We start from the raw sequence: 25901 nt of genomic DNA, 5'->3' as shown, positions 1-25901 counted from the left end.
AAGGTATTGTGATTTACACATGAAAGAAGTGAAACTATCACGGTATTTGAACAGATGTAAGACTCAACAGACAATCAAGGTGTTGTTCAATGTATAATTTCAGTTACATCACACTGTAAATTTTTGCTATAAATTCTGTGCCTGACAATTGTGTCCTCCACAACCACCTGATGAAGGAGCGGCGCTCAGAAAGCTAATGTGCTTTCAATTAAACCTGTTGGACTATAACCTGGTGTGTGATTCTCAACTTGCTATAGTATACACAAAATGCCCCACCACCAAAGCATGCTCTCCATTTCCCCAAATTCCTAACTTTAACTCCAAACAACTCAGCTGGCAGAATTAACACCACCTCAACTGAAAATCACCTTAACTATAAACCAGATTTGTAAACTCAACTTTCCACTTGCAGAAAAAGTCAAAGTTAAATATCTTCAGGCCTAGTAAGGGAAGAGGAGAAGACAATTCAGCCCCTTCAGTCTGTTCCACCATTCAATTAATTCATGGCTAATCTGTGGCTCAACTCCACACACCTGCCTTTGGCTCATCTCCTTAATAGCTTTGCTTAACAAAATTTACCCATCTCATATTTAAAATTAACAACTGATCTCGCAACCACTGCCATTTGAGGCAGCGAGTTTCAAACATCTGTCACCCCTTTGTTGTAATATGTGGAAGATATGAGACTTGGGTTGCTTGGCTCAGACATTGGGAATGGCACCGTGGACAAGATCCCCATTCTGGTCCTTGAATCATGCAATCCCTCCAGTGTGCAAGCAGGCCATTCGGCCCATCAAGTCCACACCAACCCATTGAAGAACACCGCATCCTGATCTAGACCCAGTCCCCCAACTGTAACCTTGTATTTCCCATGGCCAACCCAGCTGACCCGCACATCTTTGGTCTGCGGGAAGAAACTGGAGAACCCGAAGGGAACCTACGCAGACATGGAGAGAACGTGCCCAAGGCTGGAATCTAACCCGGGTTCCTGGTAGATCATCAGTCAGTGCTAACTACTGAGCCACCGCGCCACCTGAAGTCCCAGGCAGTCTCTCATCAATGAGGCTTGCGTCTGCTGAGTTGCCCAGACTTTACCTGCTTCAAAAGCTTATGATTTCAAATAGAGCTGTTGGACTGTAACCTGGTATGGTGTGACTTCCAACTTTGTCCACCCCAGTCCTTCTCGGTTACCGACACATCCATATCAGATGCAATCAATTATCAGCTTAGTTTCCCGACAGTGTGGAAACGGGCCATTCGGCCCAGCAAGTCCACACAAACCCTCCGAAGAGTAATCCACCCGAACCCATTTCACTCTTATGCACCTAGCACTATGGGCAATTTAGCATGGCCAATTCACCTGACCTACACATCTTTGGACTGCGGGAGGAAACTGGAGCCCCCCAGAGGAAACCCACGCAGACACTGGGGAGAATGTGCGAACTCCACACAGTCACCCAGGGCTGGGATCGTGGTACTGTGCTAACCACCGAGCCACCGTGATTACTACAGTCTTTCCGCCACCCCGGTCTCTCCTGAGTGGTTTGCTGCTGACTTCTGGATTTTTTTTCTCTCTCGAATTCCCTGTCTTTTCCCTTTAATAGGAGCTGTCTTTCCTGATGAAGGGCTTATGCCAGAAACGTCGAATTTCCTGCTCCTTGGATGCTGCCTGACCTGCTGCGCTTTTCCAGCAACACATTTTCAGCTTTTCCCTTTAATAGCCAGGCTCACTAGGTCTCCACACTTGCTGTGAAGCGAGACACCTTCACACAGCGAGTTTCTACTGGGCCATTTCAGGGATTTCATTGAATTGGGTGTCGCCTCTCTTGGATTTAAAGTTAAGCAGCGATTGGTGTAAAGCCGAGCTTTCGGGTTGGAGAGTTGAGCTGTCAGTGATGTTGATCGCCTGGTGAGTCACCGTGTGAGTCATGTTTAACCACACGCTCTCTGACTCGCCTTCCAAGGGTTATTTTTATATATTTTTTAAAAAGTCAGTTAATTTTGGCGGAAGTTATTGTGCTGTTTGATTTTCCTTTGTTTTCTTTCTTTGTAAAATGTTGCTTGTGAAAAATTTCTTCTTTGGCTGCCTGACATTTGCTTTGGTCAGGACGTACGGTAAGAGCTTTTTAATCCTTCCCCCGGACATGCATTGTTGGTGTTTTCTTTAAGTCACTTGCAAGTATTTTCCAAACTGACTCGGTGCCGGAGCAGAAGTTTGGTTTTTATTTTTTTTGCCCGGAACTCCTTAAAGTGTGAGATTAAGGGAAGCTGTCACAGGGCCGGATCTCAGTAAGAAGTGGAGGATTCCTGTCAGAATTGGACTGTAATTTATAGGAGTGCCTTTAAAAGACATGGCTGGAGCATTGTGCAGGACATTTCTTGGTTGATTGTGTCCTCGGTAAAAACAGGGTAAAAACAATGATTGCAGATGCTGGCAACCAGATTCTGGATTAGTGGTGCTGGAAGAGGACTACTAGAACAGTCGCGACGGCCCGATCGGCCTCTTTTCTCTCTTGTTAGCCTGTGAGGTGCTCATTATCAATACTTCTTTTTGCTTGGGAGAACAACAGTTGTTATCAGTAGAAAAGGCACATAGAAAAGTACAATGTTTAGTGGTTTAGCAGGTGACTACCCAGGTGAAAGTGAGGACTGCAGATGCTGGAGATCAGAGCTGAAAATGTGTTGCTGGAAAAGCGCAGCAGGTCAGGCAGCATCCAAGGAGCAGGAGAATCGACGTTTCGGGCCTGAGCCCTTCTTCAGGAAGAAGGGCTCATGCCCGAAACGTCGATTCTCCTGCTCTTTGGATGCTGCCCGACCTGCTGTGCTTTTCCAGCAACACATTTGCAGCAAGTGACTATCCACACAGAGATGTCTGGAAATGCTCAGCAGGTTTCAGATTAATGTGTCAGATTGAAACAGGCAAAACTTGTGAGAAACGAAGCTCACTGCCAAATAATTTTAGTCCGAGTCAAATTCCGAAGCAGTCTTTATCCATACGTTATTGCAAGCCTGGGTGTTCACATAAGCACACTTCTGAATAATATTATTTCACATTTATACAGTTTTCTATGAGCCTCCCTGTACCTCCCCTTTTATCTCATATGTGACAGTTGTATTGCTCTGTGCATCTGCTAATCTAATCGGCTTATCACATCTCTCTGTGGCCTGTTGTTAGCGTGCAAGCCCCCCCTTGATAGCTGAGTCTTATTACTTCTGCTGACACAACATTGGGTCTTATCACTTCTGCACAACTGAGTCTTTATGACTTCTGAGTACCTGGCTTTTGCAGAAGCAACACTTAGACACATTTTCCACAAACTCAAGGAGGTAACTGGTTTTAAGCGGCCCCCTCCCAGCAGAAGGGACAGTGGGAGTAAGGAATACGAAGGCCACCCAGCTAGAAGGAAGTTAAACGACAAAAAGCAGATGAAAGAAGACTGTGATACATCAAGAAGCAAAAGATGGATGGCAAAAAAGGATATGGAAGGGCATAGCAGAATCACGCACGCTCTGGAAATGAGAAGGTAGGCAGTGTTAATGTGTTGCAATCGTTTGAACTTGACATTCCCTTTAGGAGATGGTCACTGGTTTTAAAAGGGTGGAAGCAGTCCAGCATTGCAGGAAGCACACTGGGTTTCTGGGGTTGAAGATGACCTCTTATTGTTGGGTGTAGCAAGGTGACAGATGAATTTGATAGCCAGAATGAGAAGCATAGGTGGGAACTTGCAGAGTCACAAGGAATCAGTGGAATGCAAGAGAATGTGATTGGGGGTGAGAACACTGAGATAACTCCAAAAAGGCCGGAATCCTGTCACCAAGTGACCCTTCATTTACACATGCACAGTACATGACACTGTCCCAGCTAGCTCAGAGCCAGCTCTCAGAGTGAGCAGAACCCCTGACACTCCTGTTTATATATTTTGAAAATTTTTCCCCCATACTACTGCCTAACTGACACCTGTCCGCACAACACACTGATCAAACCGTCCTTGGCTAGCCTTCCTACAGGGCAGTCATCAGCCTTCTGTTCTCCGCCCCCCCCCCCACCTCCCCGCGTACTGACCGACCCTCCCCAGGCCTACTTTCCTCCAGGCTAGTCATTGACCACCCAGCTCCCAGTCGCACCCCTGCTTATTGTTTTTTTAGAATCCCTGACCCTCCTGTTTATTTTATTTAATTTTTTTCTAGAGTGAGCAGAACCTCTGACACTCTTGTTTTTTTATATATTAAACCCACCACACTACCGCCTAACTGCGGTAGTGCTTATGTTTTTTTCCCCCAGCACCCATGTGTGTGTGCAGGTATGAGACACAGTGAAGCACTCTTGCTTATATCTGTCAGCCAGGGCCCCCTGATTGGACCAGGTTAACAGCCCCAGTCAGGGAATGCATTTTCTATTCGGTCCACCTTGTTTCAATCACTACAGATGCCCGCAGCACTGTTTACGATAAGTTGATGTGAGTCAGCAGGGAGATGGGTTTTTTGTTAAAATCATGGGATGTGAGTTACTCTGTCAAATCCAGTATTAGTTGCTCATCCTAGTGGTTGGCATGGTGGCTCAGTGGTTTGCTCTGCTGCCTCACAGCACCAGGGTCTCAGGTTCGATTCCAGCCTAGGGCGACTGTCTGTGTGGAGTTTGCACATTCTCCCTGTGTCTGCATGCGTTTCATCCGGGTGCTCCGGTTTCCTCCCACAGTCCAAAGATGTGCAGGTCAAGTGAATTGGCCAGGCTAAATTGCCCGTAGTGTTAGGTGCATTAGTCAGAGGGAAATGGGTCTAGGTGGGTTACTCTTCGGAGGGTCGGTGTGGACTGGTTGGGCTGAACGGCCTGTTTCCACACTGTAGTAATCTAATCAATTGGCCTTGCTAGGCCATATTTCAGGGGGCCTAGTCAAGAGACAACCACAAAGGCCTCTGGAGTCACACACAGGCCAGACCAGATCAAGATGGATGATTTCCTTACCAAGAGGTCATGAGTGAACAAGGTGGGGTTTTCAACAACCATCATGTGAGTCATGGCCCAGGCATACAAGGCTATTGGCCAAATGCTGGAATATAGGGTTAGAATAGTTTAAGTGGTTTAGTTTTCATTGTCGCAGTGCCGATGGCCATTTTCCACATACTAAATCTCTATGACTTACCATGGCTGAGATTAACTTTCAATTCTTTATTAATCAATTGAATTTGCTAACGAATGGGATTCAGTGTTTTAGTTGCCCTTTGGATTGGGGCCTGCATCCTCAGACTATTTACCCGTAATTCTGGATGACAAATCCAATGACACAACCACAATATTAAAAGCATAGATTAGGGAATAGAAGGAGTGAAGAACAAAGCTAGAAAAGTGAGGTGAAAAAAGGACTTCCAATTCTAATGTGCCATTTATCACCTCAGAAGACCGTAAAGGATAATAGTCAATAAGATTCTTTTGAAATGTTGGAATATAGGCAAGTTACAGCCTATCACGCAGTAGGCTCCCACCCGATCACAAATTCAATGATAGCCTCTGTAGGAGTGTTTGCTGAGGTAATGTTGTCTACGGTCCTGTGACAGTATCCTGTTGTTCTTTCAAGAGTGTCAAAGGATGTTTTACATCCATCTGAAAAGTACTGACAGCCCTCAAGTTCAGGTCTTATTTAAATGACAGCATCTTTTAACAGTGCAGCATTTACTCAGCGCTGCAGTCAACCATTCATTCCAGAATGGGGTTTGAATCCAAAACCATTTCACTCAGGAAGCAGAGCATTCTGGCTAAATCAAGCTGATCTCAGTCTCTCATACAGTTTCAACAAGTGGCAATGTATCGATAGTGAAGAAGGGGGACTCGTGGGCAACATGTGGGCTTTATTGGATGTAACTAAACAGATCAAACCATAGGTGGTCAGAGCAGAAAGAGGCTATTTGGGCCACTGAACTTGCAAAGAATCCCTCTGTCCATTTTGCTGCATTCTTCACAAAACTTTTGACTTGCTTATTGATTACATTTCTTTATTCTGCTCTTGAACATATTTAGTGGCCCAGTCCCAATAGCCCTCTGTGGTAAGAAGTTCCACAGGTTGACTATGCTCTGACAGAAGAAGTTCCCCCTCATCTTCATATGTAACCCCTAATTCTGATATTATGACCCCTGGTCCAAGACTCTCATAAGGGAGAAAGCCCTTTCCACATCCCACTGTCAAGCCCCATGAATAAGGTTGCCTTTAATGGTGACCGAAGGTGAGAAGCAGCTTTATGACTGAGTGAGAAAGAGATGGACTGCAGAGAAGTCTATACCTTTTGTGTTAACCTATTTCTTCGCCCTAGTGTTAGACTGAATCTCTAAAGTGACCTGACTGTGCTGCAGATGCTGATGTATGTGGAGCAGCACCATGGCCCAGTGATCAGCACTGCTGCCTCACACCAGGGAACCAGGTTCGATTCCTGCCTCAGGCGACTGTCTGTGTGGAGTTTGCACATTCTCCCCGTGTCTGTGTGGGTTTCCTCCGGGTGCTTCAGTTTCCTCCTGCAATCCAAAGATGTGCAGGTCAGGTGAACTGGCCATGTTAAATTGCCCATTCAAAGTTTGTGAGAAGATTTGTAGCTCGGGTGCTCGTTGTTGTGCTTCTGTTTGCCGAGCTGGGAATTTGTGTTGCAGACGTTTCGTCCCCTGTTTAGGTGACATCCTCAGTGCTTGGGAGCCTCCTGTGAAGCCCATAGTGTTAGGTGCATTAGTCAAGGATAGATATGGGGAATGAGTCTGGGTGGGTTACTTTTCAGAAGGTCAATATGGACTTGTTGGGCCGAAAGGCGTCTTTCCCTACTGTAGGGAATCTAATCTAATCTTCTACGTGTTTTCAATGGGTTTCCATATTTCCAGCACTGTGATATTGTACTTGTTAATCTCATTTTGTTTCTCTTGGTGATGCTAGAAACCCTGCTCTCTATGGAGATTATTCGCTGTTATTAGTACCTTTCCTCTGCTCTTTTTGTGAAATGTACAAATTTCCATTTCAATGCGAATTGTACTTGACCCAATGGTGATTTGATGCACCGACGTGGCATAGATTATAAGAGCAGAGAGGTCATGTTGGAGCTGTACAGAACTTTAAATAGGCCACAGCTAAAGTACTGTGTGCAGTTCTGGTCAGCATATTGTAGGAAAAATGTGATTACACTGGAGGGAGTGCGAAGGAGAAACATCAGATTGTTGCCCGGGGTGGAACATTTCAGCGATTGAAGAGAAGCTTGAGTTGTGTCCTTTGAAGCAGAGAAGGTTGAGGAGCACCATCAGAACAAAAGTGATGGAGATGGAGGACCTAAGATAATAGAATAGGGTATTTTTCAGGAAGTCGGGTGGGAGGATGGTAATTGTGAAAGCAAGTGGATTTGTAGTGGATATTGGTGGCCAACCTGTCCCCAGAAATGGATGCAGAGATGTCGAGGAAAGAAGGATTAATAAAACCCAAAAGAACTTTGGATGCTAGAAATTACAAAACAGAAATTGCTGCCACACATGCTAAATCTCTCCACAGATGCTGGAGAAAAACTAGAGTTAACATTAAGGGCCAACAAAGATGGTGCTGATGTTGTCTGTTGGACTGACCTCAACAAGCGATGGACCAGATGATGGTGAGAACAGGGTAGAAATTGGAAGTGAAATAGAGAAACTTTCCAATGCTAGACAAGAGAGGGAAGCAGCACTGGTGATATCATTGATTATCTTGGAGAAAGAGTTTTGGGTGGGGGCTGAAATAGGACTGGAACAAGGAATGTTTCCCGTAACCACAAAGAGACAGGCATAACAGGGGCTCATGTGGGTACCCATGGCCACACCTTTGACCTGAAGAAAGTGAAAAGAATTAAGAGAAGTTGTTTAGGGTTAGGACAAGCTAGACCAGGCAGAATGGGTGGGGATGGTTCAGGCCTTTTTCCAGGAAGAAATGTGGATCCCTGAGACCATCCTGGTGGGGGATGGGTGTGTAAAGGGACTGCAAATCAAGGATAAAGAGGAGGCAGCTGGAGCTTGCAAACTGATAGAAAGTGTCAGAGGAATTATGGATGTAGGTAGAAAGGGAAGTTGTGATAGGAACAGAAGAGCTTTGTTGGGCAGGAGCAGGCAGACATAAACTGTTGGCCCGGACAGACCTGTTTTTGGATTTTGGAGAGGCGAAGGTAGAAGTGAGCTGTGAGGAGTTTGGTAAGACTGACCTTTGGAGGCTGTGAGGAGCAGGGGGAGATCACCAGATGAAATGAGGCTGTTGTGGACAGTAACCTGGTGTTCCATGGTGGGGTCAAGCTCTGGGGGAGATTGGAGGACGTATTGAGAGCTGGCACTCAGCCTCTGCAATGTAGGGGTCAGTACGCCAGATAACAACACCACCCGTGTTTGGCCCTCATGTTAACCCTGCTTTCTCACCACAGGTGCTGGAAAAACCCAGCAGATGCAGCAGCAATTTCTGTTTTCTTCATCATTTCCGAATCTGCAATTCTTTTGTTTGTCTAGATTAATAGTCTTTTTTCCAGCTGGGATGCTGTTTCTCTAGTTTACCCGATATTGCTCATTATGATAAATGTTAGTTTGCTTTATTCATTCAGGGGATGTGGGAGTTGCCGGCAAGGCCATTACATATTGCCCAGAGGGCAGTCAAGGGTCAACCATATTACTGTAGGCCAGACCAGGTAAGGATGGCAGTTTCCTTCCCTAAAGGACATTAGTGAACAAGATGGGATTTTCCTGACAATGGATTCTTGGTCACCATTAGACTCTTAACTCCAGATTTTAAAAAAAATATTGAATTTATATTCCACTATCTGCCATGATGGGATTTGAATCTGGGCCCCTCGAACATTACCTGACTCTCTGGATTAGTAGTTCACCGATAATACCATGAGGCTGTCATCTCCCCTGTTATGTCAGCTGTCTGTTGGTGACACAGTGCAAGTTTGGGGCTTGGAATCTGATCCCAGTGCCAAAGTCCTGGGCTAAAGCCTTGCCCTGATTACAGGTAATAAGTTCCATGATGCTGTGAGCAATAGGAAGGCACCAAGTCCATTATTATATCACACTGCAGATAGAGGCTATTCAGCCAGCTGTTTTGGTACTGGCTCTCCGATTGAGCATCTCAAATTGTGCCATTTCTCATGCCTTTTCCACATAACCTTCCATACTATTTCTATTAAAATAATAACCCAGTGCTGTCTTGTTTGCCTATGACAGTCTCTACCACATTTTCAGGCAGTGTATTCCAGATAAGAGCTGCTCACTGTGCAAGAACGTTTCTTCTTCCATCTCATTTACTACTTTTGCAAATCATTTTAAATCTTGGGTCCCCTCATTCTTGATCAATTGAAGGTGATGACTTTTCATAGAAACATAGAAACATAGAAAAATACAGCGCAGTACAGGCCCTTCGGCCCTCGATGTTGCGCCGACCAAAGTCTACCTAACCTACACTAGCCCAATAACCTCCATATGCTTATCCAATGCCCGCTTAAATGACCATAAAGAGGGAGAGTTCACCACTGCTACTGGCAGGGCATTCCATGAACTCACAACCCGCTGAGTAAAGAATCTACCCCTAACATCTGTCCTATACCTACCACCCCTGAATTTAAAGCTGTGTCCCCTAGTAACAGCTGACTCCATTAGCGGAAAAAGGTTCTCACTGTCAACCCTATCTAAACCCCTAATCATCTTGTACACCTCTATCAAATCTCCCCTAAACCTTCTTTTCTCCAATGAGAACAGCCCCAAGTGCTTCAGCCTTTCCTCATATGATCTTCCTACCATGCCAGGCAACATCCTGGTAAACCTCCTCTGCACTCGTTCCATGCCTCCACATCCTTCCTATAGTATGGCGACCAAAACTGCACACAATACTCCAGATGAGGCCGCACCAGAGTCTTATACAACTGCAACATGACCTCAGGACTCTCCAACTCAATTCCTCTACCAATAAAGCCCAGTACACCATATGCCTTCTTCACAGCACCAAACCTCTATTCAAATACTTTTCGTATATCTGTGTAGCAGAAATTATTTTGTTTTTATGTTGGTCTTCCTTTTTCAGTTAAATTGTTGCTGAATTTAAGCAGTGTTGGCTTTGCTGCCCCTGTTGGAAATGGCAGAAATGTTCAGCCGAAACCTGAAACCTCAGAGGAAATGCATGCAGACGTTGAGTTGGAGTCAGATTTCTTTTCCATTCTACTTTCTGCCTATGACTCATCTTTACTGTTCCCCACCCATCATGCTTTCAATTTTTTACCTCTTTTTGTGCGGCTACAGGCACTCCATGCAGTTCGGTCGCATTGCTGTCAAACTGTATTCTACTGTTCCATTATGTGTACCCTGTGCACTTTACTTGATTAATAAATGTGGACTTGCAAGTGTCCATAAGATGCCTGACTCCTGACAAAAGAATCATGGTCAGTGGCCTTTATATTTTTTAGTCAACCTTATACAAATTGACAAATTGGCACTAACAGTTAACAGTTTTAAAAAAACCCAAAAACTATAAAGAAACAGGGTCTCAAAAACAACGCCTCCAGTCCCCCTATGACCAACAGGAAAAGCAGTACATAGAACCAATAGAACAAACCACGTGACAGTGGCTTTTTACAATGGAGGAAAGCAGCTGAAGATGGTTGGCCCCAGGACACTACCCCGAGGAACTGGAGACGTGAGTTCAAGTCCCACCTTCTCCATATGTGTATAATAATAACAGGTTGATTGGAAAAATAGGTAAGTTTTAAAAATCCATGAGGAATAGGGCACTTGTGGTGTGCTGGTAATGTCTCTACCTCTGGGCAAGAAAAGGCCTGATTTCAAATTCTACCTGCTCCAGAGGTATGTCATAGCATTGCTGAACAGGTTCATCGAGAAAATATCTACCCTGAGGGGCTCCAGCTGAGATGTGCTGGATGAATGTCCAACAAGCACCACCATCTTCCTTTGTGCTCTACAAGGCCCTGCGTTCAAGTTCACCCTCCCTTGGTCAACGCAGGAGCATTCCCTCCCGAACAGCATTGTGACTGTACCTTCACCAAAGGGCCTGCACTGGACACAAGTGAGTTTTAAAAAAAAGAACGGAGCGTGTCTGTTTTTTTACAGTCCGCAAAATTCTTCGAACAGACCATTCTCCAAGGAAACAGACATGTGATGATAGGGCCAACAGAGAAAGCAGAATACTTTGGGTAATGACAATGTGAATCATTTCATCATTGGATATGTCAATCTGTGGCTAGTGTTCCAAGCTCCTTTGTTTATTCACTCCTTTGTCTGTCCAACTGTTCTTCTCTCCCATTGGGTTTATTCTCCACCTGTTATTTACTACGTTCGGGCCAAAACGTTGACTTTCCTGCTGCTCGGATGCTGTCTGAACTGCTGTGCGTTTCCAGCGTCACATCTGTTGACTCATACTTTCAGCATCTGCAGTTCTTACGGTCTCCAACTCCAGAGTTGATTAAATGCAGGTACTTGTTGGACATTCGGTTTAAGAACTGGGGTAATTTTGCCTCTGCAAGAACTCACAACGCTGTAATCACTGGCACCAGCGTGGGGGTGGGGGAGGGTCACAGCAGCGTCCTCAGTCCCTTAGGGTCCAGCAGGTCCATTACCTTTCCACATGATGACCAAAAACCATGGGTTGAGAAGGTATGCTCACTCTGACATGACCGTGGAGGTGTGCATGAAAGCAATGGTGGCCTTCGTTGGCCTAGCAGCTATTGTTGCCACATCTAAAATGTTTGTGAAGGTGGACTATGTCCTTAGAACTGAACAGGCAGTGCACCTGGCACTCAGGAAGGAGCTCCTCATGGACAGGGCATACCTACTGGTTGATCATTTGGAGGATTGAGATATTGAATGTCCTATCCTATAGGCCAGTGAGGGCCTCCTCCCCTATCTGCTCCAGCTGGGGGAGGTAAGGTTGAGAATTGAACTTATCTTACTCCACCTTAGGGAGAATGGCCCATCCGGTGCCAGGTTTTCATTAGCCTGACTCAGGAGAGGGAGCATGTGGGGGGCCCCCCAGTCCTGTCGGAGAGGTTAATTGATTTATTATTGTCGCATGTACAGGAATACAGTGAAAAGTGCTGTTTTGTGCACTTGATAGGCAGATTATACACAGTGCATCCGGTTAGTGAAACAGAGTGCAGAATACAGTGTTACAGCCTCAGAGAAGGTGCGGACAGAGAGATGAGCATTTAAATTTGAGAAGTCTGTTCAAAAGTCTGATTACAGCAGTGGAGGAAGCTGTTCTTGAATCTATTTAGATGTGTTTTCAAATTTTTATATCTCTGCCTGATGCAAGAGAGTGGAAGAGTCAATACCTGGGCTGGGAGGGGTCTTTGATTGAGTTGGCTGCTTTTCCAAGGCAGCAGCAGCTACACATGAAGTCATTGCATGGAAAGCTGGTTTGTGTGATGGACTGGGCTGTGTTCATGGGTGAGCACCGTGGTGGGGTGGAGTGGTTTATTTCCCCATGAAACTTCACCTAATTTAGTCCCCTGTCTCTCCTTTTACTCTCCCTATCTTTGGTGGCTGTTACACCATCGAAGAATGTGGTGCTGGAAAAGCACAGCCGGTCAGGCAGCATCCAAGGAACAGGAGAGTCGACGTTTTGAGCATAAGCCCTTCATCAGGAATGAGGGGGATGGCCCAAGGGGGCGGAGAGATAAATGGGAGAGGGTGGATGGGCTGGGGAAGGGTAGCTGGGAACATGATAAGTAGATGAAGATGGGGGCCTCATTTCCAGCATCTGCAGTCCTCACTTTCTCCTTTTGTGACACCATCCCTACTGTGCAGTGTTTGTGAAGTATTCGTTTAATTTGTCATGTGGGTGATTTGCTGCTGGTTTATTTTAAAGAATAAGTTTCCAACATTTCCAGGCAGTGGGCTGACGAGGAGACAGGGGCATAATTCCTGACACCTGCCTTAGTCCCACGTTTATGCTTGGGTGCCCTTCGAGAGGGCACATGCCAACACCTTCAAAACTTTGAGAGAGAAGTTGGCACCACGCGGACCTCCCACAATATTTTGGTTATTCCCTCCCTTGGTTTTCCCCACTGATGTCTGCTTTGTGTTGCTTCTGCACTGCCTCTGGTGAGGTTAATCAATTGTTCTTTTGTTCAGTTGGTATAGAGTGGGTGATTTGGTGGTGGATTTAAAATAAAAAGTTGGCTTCTTATTAGATAATTATTGCCGACAAACTCCCTTCCCTTAGACGCAATAAGTTCTGGATATAGGTTTTCTCGCTGAGCTGGAAAGTTCAATTCTAGATGTTTCATCACCCTACTAGGTAACATCTTCACTGGGCCTCCCGGTGAAGCACTACTGATGATTCCTGATTTCTATTTATATGTTTGGGTTTGTTGGGTTGGTGATGTCATTTCCAGTGGTGATGCCATTTCCTGTTCTTTTTCTCAGGGAGGTGGTAGGTGGGGTCTAACTCAATGTGCTTGTTGATAAGAGTTCCGGTTGGAATGCCATGCTTCTAGGAATTCTCATGCGTGTCTCTGTCTGGCTTGTCCTAGGATCGATGTATTGTCCCAGTCGAAGTGTTGTCCTTCCTCATTTGTATGTAAGGATACTAGTGATACTAGGGACAACACATCCCACCCTAGGACAAGCCAAACAGAGACACGCACGAGAATTCCTAGAAGAGTGACATTCCAACCGGAATTCTATCAACAAACACATCAAGTTAGACCCCATCTACCACCCCCTGAGAAAAAGAACAGGAAATGACATAATCAACCCAAAGAAACCTAAACAAGTAAATATAAAGCAGGAATTATCAGCAGTGCTTCACCCAGAGGCCCACCGAAAATGTAAGTAGGGTGACAAAACATCTGAAAATGAACCTTCCTGCTCAGTGAGCAAATCTGCATCCAGAAACTCCACCTGAGCTACAAATTTTCTCAAAACAATAAGTTATAGGAGCAGAATGAAAACTATTTAGTCCATTGAGTCTGCTCTGCTGTTTGATCATTCCAAACCACATGTCAACCTGAGTTGGATGTGTAAATGAGTTATTTAAAATAGGGAATGAGTAGGGGAAGAAGTGTCTCTGTTTTTAAAATCTTAAAATTCAATCATAGATGTTTAAAGGCAGAGTTTTGTCAGAATCCAGAAACCATGGTTTGATAAACCTATAGGTGCATAACCAAACTGAAGAATTTCAAAACGAAAGTGGAGAGTAAGGATACAAGGGGCTAGTGTGAGAGAGTGTAATAAATGTGATTTAACTTTCTCGACTTTTGCTGCGTGTATAGAGTGGGTGAATAGGAGGAAGTGGTGGAGGTTGGTATGATTACAACATTTAAAAGACATCTGGATGTACCTATGAATAGGAAGGATTTGAAGGGATATGGGCCAAATGCTGGCTAATGGGGCTAGATAAATTTAGGATATCTGATTGGCATGGACAAGTTGGAAAAAGGGTCTGTTTCCATGCTGTATGTCTCTGACTCTAACTAGATAGCAAATTCCACTCGCCATAGAAGAAACTCAAAGTTGCCTACTCCTGATCTAACATGATAGCTATGATCTGTGGTGGTGAACGTGACCAATGTGGGTTCTTTGCAGAGGAGAGTTGGTTTGTACAATAATGGCCTGCAGAAAAAGGAAGTCAGATCAGAAGTAATGACTGTTGCCTTCACTTTACCACAGTCACGCACACTGCTTGCTATCACATATTGACATTTAACTGGCATTATTACAGATAATACTAAGCTTTGCATCCCCAGCCAATATCAAGAATGGGATACTAGGTTACATCTAAAATGAGGTCTGCAGATGCTGGAGATCACAGCTGAAAATGTGTTGCTGGTTAAAGCACAGCAGGTTAGGCAGCATCCAAGGAATAGGAAATTCGACGTTTTGGGCATAAGCCTGATGAAGGGCTTATGCCCGAAACATCGAATTTCCTATTCCTTGGATGCTGCCTAACCTGCTGTGCTTTAACCAGCAACACATTTTCAGCTACATCTTGCAGTCGTTCATCAATCTTCTAACAAGTATCATGAAATGTTACCAAATCATGCCCAGATTGTTTGACTCAAGTTTATTGGCTTCCATGAACGGAGTTATAAAATTGCTTCATAGTTTTCTTTTTACCGTTCAGTATGGTGTATTCAGGTACATACATGGCGCTTGATATTGTTGGCTCGATGAAGGAGTTTGCGGATGAACTAAATATGAGTCACATAGCTGATAGTCTGCAGCTGCATCCATCACTGTGCAAAGGTTTCCATCGGCTTAGGTGGCTAAAAGAGTTACAAGTTGAACTCAGTCCAGAGGACTATGTTGTTGTGACTTGGGAAGAACAAACAAGGCAAGGGAATGTATAATAACTAGAAGGACCCTGAGCAGTGTTGAGGTACACAGAGAGGTTGGAGTGCATGCATCAGCTGAGGCAGGTGGAGTGAATCAAATTGGTTAATGATTGGCATTTGTGATGCTGGGAACCTCTGGAGGAAGCTGAGACAGATCATCTGGTTGTCACCTCTGGCTGAAATTTGTTCCAAATGCTCTTACATTCTGGGTTTTCCCCATGGTTGAGGATGGGGACATTTGTGAAGCCCCCCTCTGCCAGAACAAGACCCACTATCATGCTCTCTCAGGGCACCTAGGCATGAGCACTAAATATTGGACTTGATGATGATGATGGTCACACATTGAGAATTGGTAGAAAACACACATGTGGTGGCTGCTTATAGTCAGTTGTTAAAAAAACAAACTGTCACTGTCTCTGTGATTTGTCCTTCCAAAATATTTAAATTTTTAAAATTGTTCAATGCATGGGATAGGGAAAAAGGCATCACATTAAGATAATCGTGCTTTTCACTCTGATCTTGCGGTATAAATAGCTAGGCATGTGACAAGTCACGGAGCTTCCAGTATGACAAAGGGAAAGCCTTCACAGCCTTCAGTATATTACCAGAATGTTGTAAAGGCCCTTAGCCGTTGCAATATCCAGTGCTTCCAACTGTTCTTTGAAGTGTTTCATGTGGAGTGAATCAAATTGGTTGAAGGCTAGAATCTGTGTTGCTGGGGACCATTAGCTTTGAATTTCCTTTTTATATTAGCTGCTGGTCCTTTTCCATTAACCCCTCAGTGTTACTTATATTTGCTTTTACGTCGTCCGAATTTTCTGTATTTAGCTTTCCTCTCAAATTTACTACTTAAGAAGGAAATCAGGAGGGCAAAAAGGGGATAGGTGAGAGCTTTGGCAAATAGGGTTAAGGAGATTTTACAAATACATTAAGGATGAAGGGTAACTAGGGAGAGAATAAGGCCCCTCAAAGATCAGCAGGGCAGCCTTTGTGTGGAGCCGCAGGAGATGGGGGAGATACTAAACAAGTACTTGCATCAGTATTTACTGTGGAAAAGGACATGGAAGATATAGAGTGTAGGGAAATAGATGGTGACATCTTGAAAAATGTCCATATTACAGAGGAAGAATTACTGGATGGTGTGAAACACATAAAGGTGGATAAATCCCCAGGACCTGATCAGATGAACCCCAGAACTCTATGGGAAGCTAGGGAAGTAATTGCTGGGCCTCTTACTGAGATATTTGTACCATCAATAGTCACAGGCGAGGTGCCAGAGACTGGAGGTTGGCTAAAGTGGCACCACTATTTAGGAAAGGTGGTAAGAACAAGCCAGGGGGCTATAGACCAGTTAGCCTGACATTGGTGGTGGGCAAATTGTTGGAAAGAATCCTGAGGGACAGGATTTAATGTACTTGGAAAGTCAAGGACTGATTCGGGATAGTCAACATGGCTTTGTGCGTGGGAAATCATCTCTCATGAACTTGATTGAGTTTTTTGAAGAAGTAACAAAGAGGATTGATGAGGGCAGAACAGTAGACATGATCTATATGGACTTCAGTAAGATGTTCGACAAGGTTCCCCATGGGAGACTGATTAGCAAGGTTAGATCTCGTGGAATACAGAAGAACTAGCCATTTGGATACAGAACTGGTTCAAAGGTAGAAGACAGAGGGTGGTGGTGGAGTTTTGTTTTTCAGACTGGAGTGCCATAAGGATTGGTGCTCGGTCCACTACTTTTCATCATTTATATAAAGGATTTGGATGTGAGCAAAAGAGGTACAGTTAGTAAATTTGCAGATGACACCATTGGAGGTGTAGTGGACAGTAATCAAGGTTACCTCAGATTACTTTCTGATGAAGGGCTCTGGCCCGAAACGTCGAACTCATTCCTGATGAAGGGCTCTGGCCTGAAACGTCGAATTTCCTGTTCCTTGGATGCTGCCTAACCTGCTGTGCTTTAACCAGCAACACATTTTCAGCTACCTCAGATTACAACAGGATTTGGATCAGATGGGTGAATGAGCTAAGGAGTAGCAGGTGGACTTTAGTTTAGATAAATGTGAGGTGTTGCATTGTGGCAAAGCAAATCAGGGCAGGACATATACAATTAATAGTAAAGTTCTTGGGAGTGTTACTGAACAAAGAGACCTTGGAGTGCAGGTTCATAGCTCCTTCAAAGTGGAGTTGCAGGTAGATAGGATAGCGAAGACGGTGTTTGGTATGCTTTCCTTTATTGGTCAGAGTATTGAGTACAGGAATTGGGAGGTCATGTTGCAACTGTACAGGACATTGGTTAGGCCACTGTTGGAATATTGTGTGCAATTCTGGTCTCCTTCCTATTGGAAAGATGTTGTGAACCTTGAAAGGGTTCAGAAAAGATTTACAAGGATGTTGCTAGGGTTGGAGGATTTAAGCTATAGGGAGAGGCTGAATAGGCTGGGGCTGTTTTCCCTGGAGCGTCGAAGGCTGAAGGGTGACCGTCTAGAAGTTTATAAAATGATGAGGGGCATGGATAGGATAAATAGACCAGGTCTTTTCCCTTGTGTGTGGGGGGGGGGGGGTCCAGAATTACACGACATATGTTTAAGGTGAGAGGGGAAAGATATAAAAGGGATCTAAAGGGCAACTTTTCCACGCAGACAGTGGTGCGTCTATGGAATGAACTGCCAGAGGAAGCGGTGAAGGCTGGTACAATTGCAACATTTAAAAGGCATCTGGATGGGTATATGAATGGGAAGGGATTGGAGGGACATGGGCTGGGTGCTGGCAAGTGGGACCTGATTAGGTTGGGTTATCTGGTTGGCATGGACGAGTTGGACCAAAGGGTCTGTTTCCTCATTGTACGTCTCTGTGACTCTATTTACAATCTGCTACTGGTTGCACACACTTTCAATTGTTCTTTAATGTGATTCCCATCCCCTTTATCATATGGGGAGCTCTGGAGTTGTTGCCCTTTTGTCTCAACATATCTGACTCTGCCCAACTGTCTCTTCCTCAAAGATACCCTATTGTTCAGCTCCTGTTTTTTTTCCCGACCAGCCTTTGATTCCAGTCTATTTGGATGAACCTATTTTGCTCCATTGACGTCAGCTCTCTGCCAATCAACTCTCCTTGGATTGACCAATGTCATTTTCTCCAATTATCCTCAACCTTACAATAAATGATCACTAACACCTAAATGTTCCACCATTCCACATGATCTACTTGGCCCACTCCATTCCTCGGAACCAGTTCTAGCAGTGCCTCCTTTCTTGGACTGGATACATACCGCTGGAAGAACACATTCTAAAAAACACTTGCCCCACACTGTTTCTTAAACTTCCATCCAGTTGATATTCTGGTAATTAGAGCCCCTCATTATAACTATTCTATCCTCTGGGCATTCGGAGCCAACAACGGCAAGAAAGCTCCTCCAGTGATATGAGTCAGCATCAGTAGTAGCAAGAACAGGGCGCCACCCAGTGATCAATGTGAGATTCACAGGCCCAGACCTCACTCCAGGCTGAGGATAGGCCCCGGGTGTCTGCATTTATGATCCCAAACACCTTTATGGAAATGAGACTTAGACTTTTAAGGACTGGACATTTTTCTTTTATTTCTGCTGTTGTTTCTTTTTAAATTCTGGTTTTGTAACAAAGATGGCACTGGTGAATTGCATGTTTTAACATTTCACATTGTACTTATCATAGAATCACGACAGTGTGGAAACAGGCTGTTTGGCCCATCAATCCACGTCCATCCTCTGAAGAGTAACCCACCCAGACCCATTTCCCTACCCTATTACCCAACATTTACCCCTGACTAATGCACCTAACCTACACATCCCTTAACACTATGGGCAATTTAGCATGATTCTAGATTAGAGTGGTGCTGGAAAAACACAGCAGTTCAGGCAGCATCCAAGGAACAGGAAAATCAACGTTTCAGGCAAAAGCCCTTCATCAAGCCAATTCACCTAACCTGTATATAGAGTCATAGAGATGTACAGCATGGAAACAGACCCTTCAGTCCAACCTGTCCATGCCGACTAGATATCCCAACCCAATCTAGTCCCACCTGCCAGCACCGGCCCATATCCCTCCAAACCCTTCCTATTCATATACCCATCCAAATACCTTTTAAATGTTGCAATTGTATCCGCCTCCACCACATTCTCTGGCAGCTCATTCCATACACGTACCACTCTCTGTGTGAAAAAGTTGCCCCGTAGGTTTCTTTCATATCTTTCCCCTCTCATCGTAATCCTATACTCCCTGGTTCTGGACTCCCTGGCCACGGGGAAAAGACTTTGTCTATTTATCCTATCCATGCTCTTCACAATTTTGTAAACCTCTATAACATCATCCCTCTTAACTTGTGGGAGGAAACTGGAGTATCCAGAGGAAACCCGCGCAGACACGGGGAGAATGGACAAACTCCATGCAGACAGTCGCTCAAGGCTGGAATTGAACCAGGGTCTCTGGTGCTGTGAGGCAGCAGTGCTAACCACTGAGACACAGTGTCGCCCCTGTACCAGTACTTCAGTGCACATGACAATAAAAACTAAATCTAATTCCAATTCCAATATTTATACTTGTCTGTAATTTCCTTGCCAATTATTTCCTCTACATTCTTCCCATTAGTTGGAATTCTACAGGTTACACTGAGCAATGCACCCTCTTATTCCTCAGCTCCAGCCAAATTGATTCTGTCCTTGACCTTACACTTGTAATACAAATGGAAAAACTGGACATTGGTAGGAAGTAGAAGTTCTTCACTCATTCACGAATCAGATCCTAGTTCAGTAACTACAATATTTTTCTTCCCCTGTGCTAGTTTAGGAATCAAAGAAAAACTACTGCAATTGAAACACAGTTCCTAACATCAGCCGCTCAATAACCAATCTCCTCTCAATGTCTTTATGATTATATTTCTTGGTATAAGGAGAAAGGGAAGGAATTTATTTTACGTTGTGTTTTCATGCTGTCTCTCGCACTCATTCTCCCCTTCCCTCCCTCACTCTGGTGACTGTCTCTGAGTTTTCATTTGTCCTGCTCCAAGATATTGTATGTAAAAAGTTGAAGTTAAATTTTTGTTTAAAATCAAGTGGTTGATTGCTGAAATGCTGTGAATCCTTTGGGAATATTTTACTGCATTAACTTACTACGACTTGTGTTTCTATAGTGCCTTTAAAATGACGATACATTTTCTCTTTCAGAGGGCGATGACGGGTTTGATCTGAGTGACGCTTTGAAAGATGATCCAGCTAAATCCTGGGGTAGGTAACGATGGCTGTGGTGATCCTTTTAGGGTTCAGCTGGAATTTGGTAGCTCCACCAATATTTGACTGGCAAGGAAGACAAGATCCTGGGGTCAGGAGAAAGTGAGGACCGCAGATGCTGGAGATCAGAGTCGAGCATGTGGTGCTGGAAAAGCTCAGCAGGTCAGGCAGCATCTAAGGAGCAGGAGAATTGACATTTCAGTTGAGGGCCCTTCATCAGAAATTTCTAGGATGTTTCTTGCCTGAAACGTCGATTTTCCTGCTCCTTGGATGTTGCCTGACCTGCTGTGCTTTTCCAGCACCACACTTAAGATCCTGAGGTCAATTAAGGAACAATGGCGTATAAGGTATCAACCAAACATTTGTATAATGCAGGCCTGGCCGAGGCAGCCACACTCAGGTCAGGCCAGCAGATGTTTGAGGAGGTCATTCAGCTCAATTTCCTGCCCCTCTTTTTATGGTTATGTTTGTACCTATATCCTATGGAGAGAGAGAGAGAGAGAGCAGGCAGTGTCTGTCTGTACTCCTGTGAGCTACAGACACTGCAAGAGTTGGACTCCCCCTGCACCCCAAACCCTGAAAATGCATTTAAGTTTAAATTTAAGTTTTCTTTCATTTGGCAGCCCTCTCAAATGGGACTATTTGACAATCAGTTATTTAGTTTAGTAAAAACAAAATGCTGGAGAATCTCAGCAGATCTGACAGCATCTGTGGAGAGAGAAACAGGGTTGATGTTTTGAATCTGATAAGAATTTTCTTTGGTCAGTTAGTTTATTTGTTTAGTTAGGAGGCTAAATCAAGAGGGTAATGAGAATCCTGGAAACAAAATATTGCAGATGTTAGAAGTCTGAAATAAAAACAAAGAATGCTGGAGAAACTCAGCAGGTCTTGCAACATCTGTGGAGAGAGAAAAACAGTTTTGAGTCCGGTATGATGCTTCTTTGGAGTTCTCAATGCTTCTAAGTGCCCTGAACTTTGCCTTTATTGGTTAAATATTCATCAAGCATCACCTTTCTATAAACTGAAAGCATTCTGACAGCTGGATGGGAAGTTAATATTAGATTTGGATTCTGGATTAGTGTTGCTGGAAGAGCACAGCAGTTCAGGCATCATCCGAGGAGCAGTAAAATCGATGTTTCGGTCAAAAGGCCTTCATCAGGAATAAAGGCAGAGAGCCTGAAGCGTGGAGAGAGAAGCTAGAGGAGGGTGGGGGTGGGGAGAAAGTAGCATAGAGTACAATGGGTGAGTGGGGAAGGGGATGAAAGTGATAGGTTGGGGGCGGGGGGAGGGTGGAGTGGATAGGCGGAAAAGGAGATAGACAGGTAGGACAAGTGCTATGCGCGTCTCGTATTTCCGAGTGTACACGTTTGTACATCCATGTTCATAAATATGGCTGTCTGTGGGTGTCAAGTGTCTTTTCTGCTGCCTGACCTGCCCATTAATTTCCATCCTTCTAAAAAAATCTTTGTGATCAGATTTCCACTGGGAAATAAATTATGGCGTTATCATAACTAATGGGTGCATGAGGAGTTAAGGTGAAAATAATCATATGGCAATTGTCATAAAAATTCACAATGCCAACAGTAAAGTACTGATCAAGAAAGTGTTGAAAATTTTACAAAGAAGCATGTTACAGGACTCTTGATGAACTTCCTATAATTCCAACATCGTTGGAAAATGATTTTATTTGGTTTGGTAGGTGAATCAATTTTTAAAAAATAACCCCCCCCCCCCCCCACCCCCTTAACTCGTAAAGTTTTATTAAATTGATATCTTGCAGCCAAGGACTTTATAAATGCCTGTTTCAAATGTGGATTCGTAGAATAGTATGGAAAAGTTGGCACAAATTCAATGGGCCGAGGGGCCTTTTCTGTGCTCTATGACCCTATGACCTTATGACTTATTTGCTGACTGGCTTATTGTTTGACCAGCAGCTAATATATGACATTGAACGAGAGAGAGCCTGTCTCACACATTAGGAAACATCTTAAACTACCACTGAACAGCTGTTTCTAACTGAGGGTTGAAGTCAGTAAAGTTGAAATAACTATCTGTTTATTTTCCAGATGACAATGATGGTTTTGATCTTAATGATGCTCTCAAAGAGGATTTCACTAAACCCAAAAGTATGTATTGATGAGGGATGTGTTTATACAAAAATGCAGTTGTAATTGAATCATTACTAATACTCAGATGTCTTTAATTTGTATGATAGTTTGATTAATAGCTTAAAAACAATTCATTCATGGGATACTGGGCCAGTATTTATTGGGCTATCTGGCCCATCTAAAAGTCAACCACATAGCTGTGGGTCTAGAGTCACATGTGGGCCAGACCAAGTAAGGATGGCACATTTCCTTCCTTAGCGGACATTAGTGAACCAGATGAGTATTTACAACAATTGATGTGTCATGTTCTTTTGGAATGGAGTGTTTTATTGATTTCTCTTCACCTGGATACTTTTCCCTGACTGCAAGATCTATAGGTGAACTTTAGCCTCAAAGGACTTCTCTCTTTGATCTGACCTTGAAGTAAAATGTCACAATAGGATCACCAAGCATTTCAGGGTCTGAGTAAGCAAGCAGTTTAAGTCACCTTTTCAACAATTTAAAAAGAACAAAAACACAGCCCAGCCCAGCACAGGAACAGGCCCTTCGGCTCACCAACACTGCGCCAACATAAGGTGCCTTCCTAGAGTAACAACCCTTTGCCTCTATGCAGTTGGTCCGAAACCACATTTAGCCTGACAGTTCTGAGGAAGAGTCCCTGAACTCCATTAGATTACTTACAGTGTGGAAACAGGCCCTTCGGTAACAAGTCCACACCGACCCGCCGAAACGCAACCCACCCATACCCCTACATTTACCCCTTACCTAACATGGCCAATTCACCTGACCCGCACATCTTTGTGATGTGGGAGGAAACCGGAGCACCCGGAGGAACCCCACACAAACACGGGGAGAACGTGCAAACTCCACACAGTCAGTCGCCTGAGGCGGGAATTGAACCCGGGTCTCTGGCGTTGTGAGGCAGCAGTGCTAACCACTGAGCCACCATGCTGCCCACATATCAACTCTACTTTCTTTCCACAGATGCTTCCAGACCTCCTGAGGTTTTCTCATTTCTTTGTCCCCTGTATGTTAGTCTGGGTTGCTGGATTTCTAGTCTGGTGGCATTACCACTATGCCTCCTTAATTACTGGGACTTTTCTATAAAGTACAGTTGACCAGGATGTTGCCTGATTAGGAGGATATTAGCTATGAGGAAAAATTGAACAAACTTGGTTTGTTTTCACTTGAATTTTGGAGGATGAGGGGTGATCCGATGGAAATTTACAGAATTATGAGAGGTGTGGACAGAATGGATAGTCAGACTCTTTCTTTCCCCCAGGGAGAAATGTCAATGGGCACATAGGTTTAAGTGAAAGGTGGGAAGTTTAAAGGAGATATGAGAGGCACACAGAGGGTGACAAGCGCATGGAATGCGCTGCCAGAGGAATTGGTGGAGGTGGATACAACAGAAACATTTTAAGAGGCATTTCGACAGGTACATGAATAAACATGGAATAAACTGATAAATCTTCAGGTAAAAAATGAGGTCTGCAGATGCTGGAGATCACAGCTGAAAATGTGTTGCTGGTTAAAGCATAGCAGGTTAGGCAGCATCCAAGGAATAGGAAATTCCACAGCAGGTTAGGCAACATCCAAGGAATAGGAAATTCCTATTCCTTGGATGCTGCCTAACCTGCTGTGCTTTAACCAGCAACACATTTTCAGCAATAAACTGATAAACTCAACTAGGCAGATGCTGGAGATTAGAGTCAAGATTTGAGTGGTGCTGGAAAAGAGCGGCAGATCAGGCAGCATCTGAGGAACAGGAGAATTGACGTCTCGGGCAAAATCCCTTCATAAAGGGCATATTCCTGTTCTGTAGTGTTCTTTGGTCCTCGTTTATTTTTTGTTCTACTTCTTAAATTGTTGAGAAGGTGACTTAACAGCTTGGAGATGTTACTCAGATCCTGATGTGCTTGCTGATACAGTTCTTGATGTTTTACTTCAAGGTCAGATCAAGGAGAGAAGTTATTTTGAGGCGAGAGTCCACAAATAGATGTCGCACTCTGGGAAAAGTATCCAGGTGAAGAAAAACCAATAAAACATTCCACATATTGTGTGCAGTTTTGGTCGCCATACTATAGGAAGGATGTGGAGGCACTGGAACGGGTGCAGAGGAGGTTTACCAGGATGTTGCCTGACATGGTAGGAAGATCGTATGAGGAAAGGCTGAGGCACTTGGGCCTGTTCTCATTGGAGAAAAGAAGGTTTAGGGGAGATTTGATAGAGGTGTACAAGATGATTAGGGGTTTAGATAGGGTAGACACTGAGAACCTTTACCGCTAATGGAGTCAGCCTTTACTAGGGGACACAGCTTTAAATTAAGGGGTGGTAGGTATAGGACAGATGTTAGGGGTAGATTCTTTACGCAGCGGGTTGTGAGTTCATGGAATGCCCTCCCAGTAGCAGTGGTGAACTCTCCCTCTTTATGGTCATTTAAGCGAGCATTGGATAAGCATATGGAGGTCATTGGGCTAGTGTAGGTTAGGTAGGATTTGGTCGGCGCAACATCGAGGGCCGAAGGGCCTGTACTGCGCTGTATTTTTCTATGTTCTATGTTCTATGTTCTATACCTCCATTCCAAAAGAATTTAATGACCTCACCAGGTTAGACAGCACAAAGCATCCAGCTGCTTCATTGGATTTATCTGCACTAACAATTTTTGTCCAAGAAGATAACCTTGTATCATGCTGAAGTCATTCAGCTTTTTTGCCTGAGCCTGGAAATGGTGGAGGCTGGTACAATTGCAACATTTAAGAGGCATTTAGGTTAGATTAGATTACTTAGTGTGGAAACAGGCCCTTTGGCCCAACAAGTCCACACCGATTCACCAAAGAGCAACCCACCCAGACCCATTCTCCTACATTTACCCCTTCACCTAACACTACAGGCGATTTAGCATGGCCAATTCACCTGACCCGCACATCTTTGGACTGTGGGAGGAAACCGGAGCACCCGGAGCAAACCCATGCAGACACGGGGAGAATGTGCAAACTCCATACAGTCAGTCGCCTGAGGCGGGAAGTGAACCCAGGTCTCTGACACTGTGAGGCAGCAGTGCTAACCACTGTGCCACCGTGCCACCCACCATTTGGATGGGTATATGATTAGGAAGGGTTTGGAGGGATATGGGCCGGGTGCTGGCAGATGGGACTTGATTGGGTTGGGATATCTGGTCAGCATGGACAGGTTGGATCGAAGGGTCTGTTTCC

At 44.4% G+C, this 25901-nt stretch overlaps 1 protein-coding gene across 3 annotated transcripts in view; it reads left to right on the top strand.

The window, feature by feature from the left end:
• Positions 1-1891: 1891 nt before the first annotated feature.
• Positions 1892-25901, top strand: part of LOC132816879 (CD99 antigen-like protein 2) — a 48194-nt gene continuing 24184 nt past the window's right edge. The window contains exons 1-3 of one of the 3 annotated variants that reach the window (XM_060826872.1): positions 1892-2115; positions 20516-20575; positions 22645-22704. In XM_060826872.1, coding sequence (XP_060682855.1) covers positions 2055-2115; positions 20516-20575; positions 22645-22704 — 181 coding nt within the window. In that variant the 5' untranslated portion in view covers positions 1892-2054. The remainder of the gene's footprint in view (positions 2116-20515; positions 20576-22644; positions 22705-25901) is intronic. The other 2 variants (XM_060826871.1, XM_060826873.1) reach the window with 2 other exon arrangements.

The sequence above is a fragment of the Hemiscyllium ocellatum genome, chromosome 6 (assembly GCF_020745735.1).
Source record: "Hemiscyllium ocellatum isolate sHemOce1 chromosome 6, sHemOce1.pat.X.cur, whole genome shotgun sequence".
In the NCBI taxonomy this organism is placed as follows: domain Eukaryota; kingdom Metazoa; phylum Chordata; class Chondrichthyes; order Orectolobiformes; family Hemiscylliidae; genus Hemiscyllium; species Hemiscyllium ocellatum.
The sequence above is the reverse complement of the archived record's forward strand: the minus strand, read 5'-3'. Positions and strand labels throughout refer to the sequence as shown.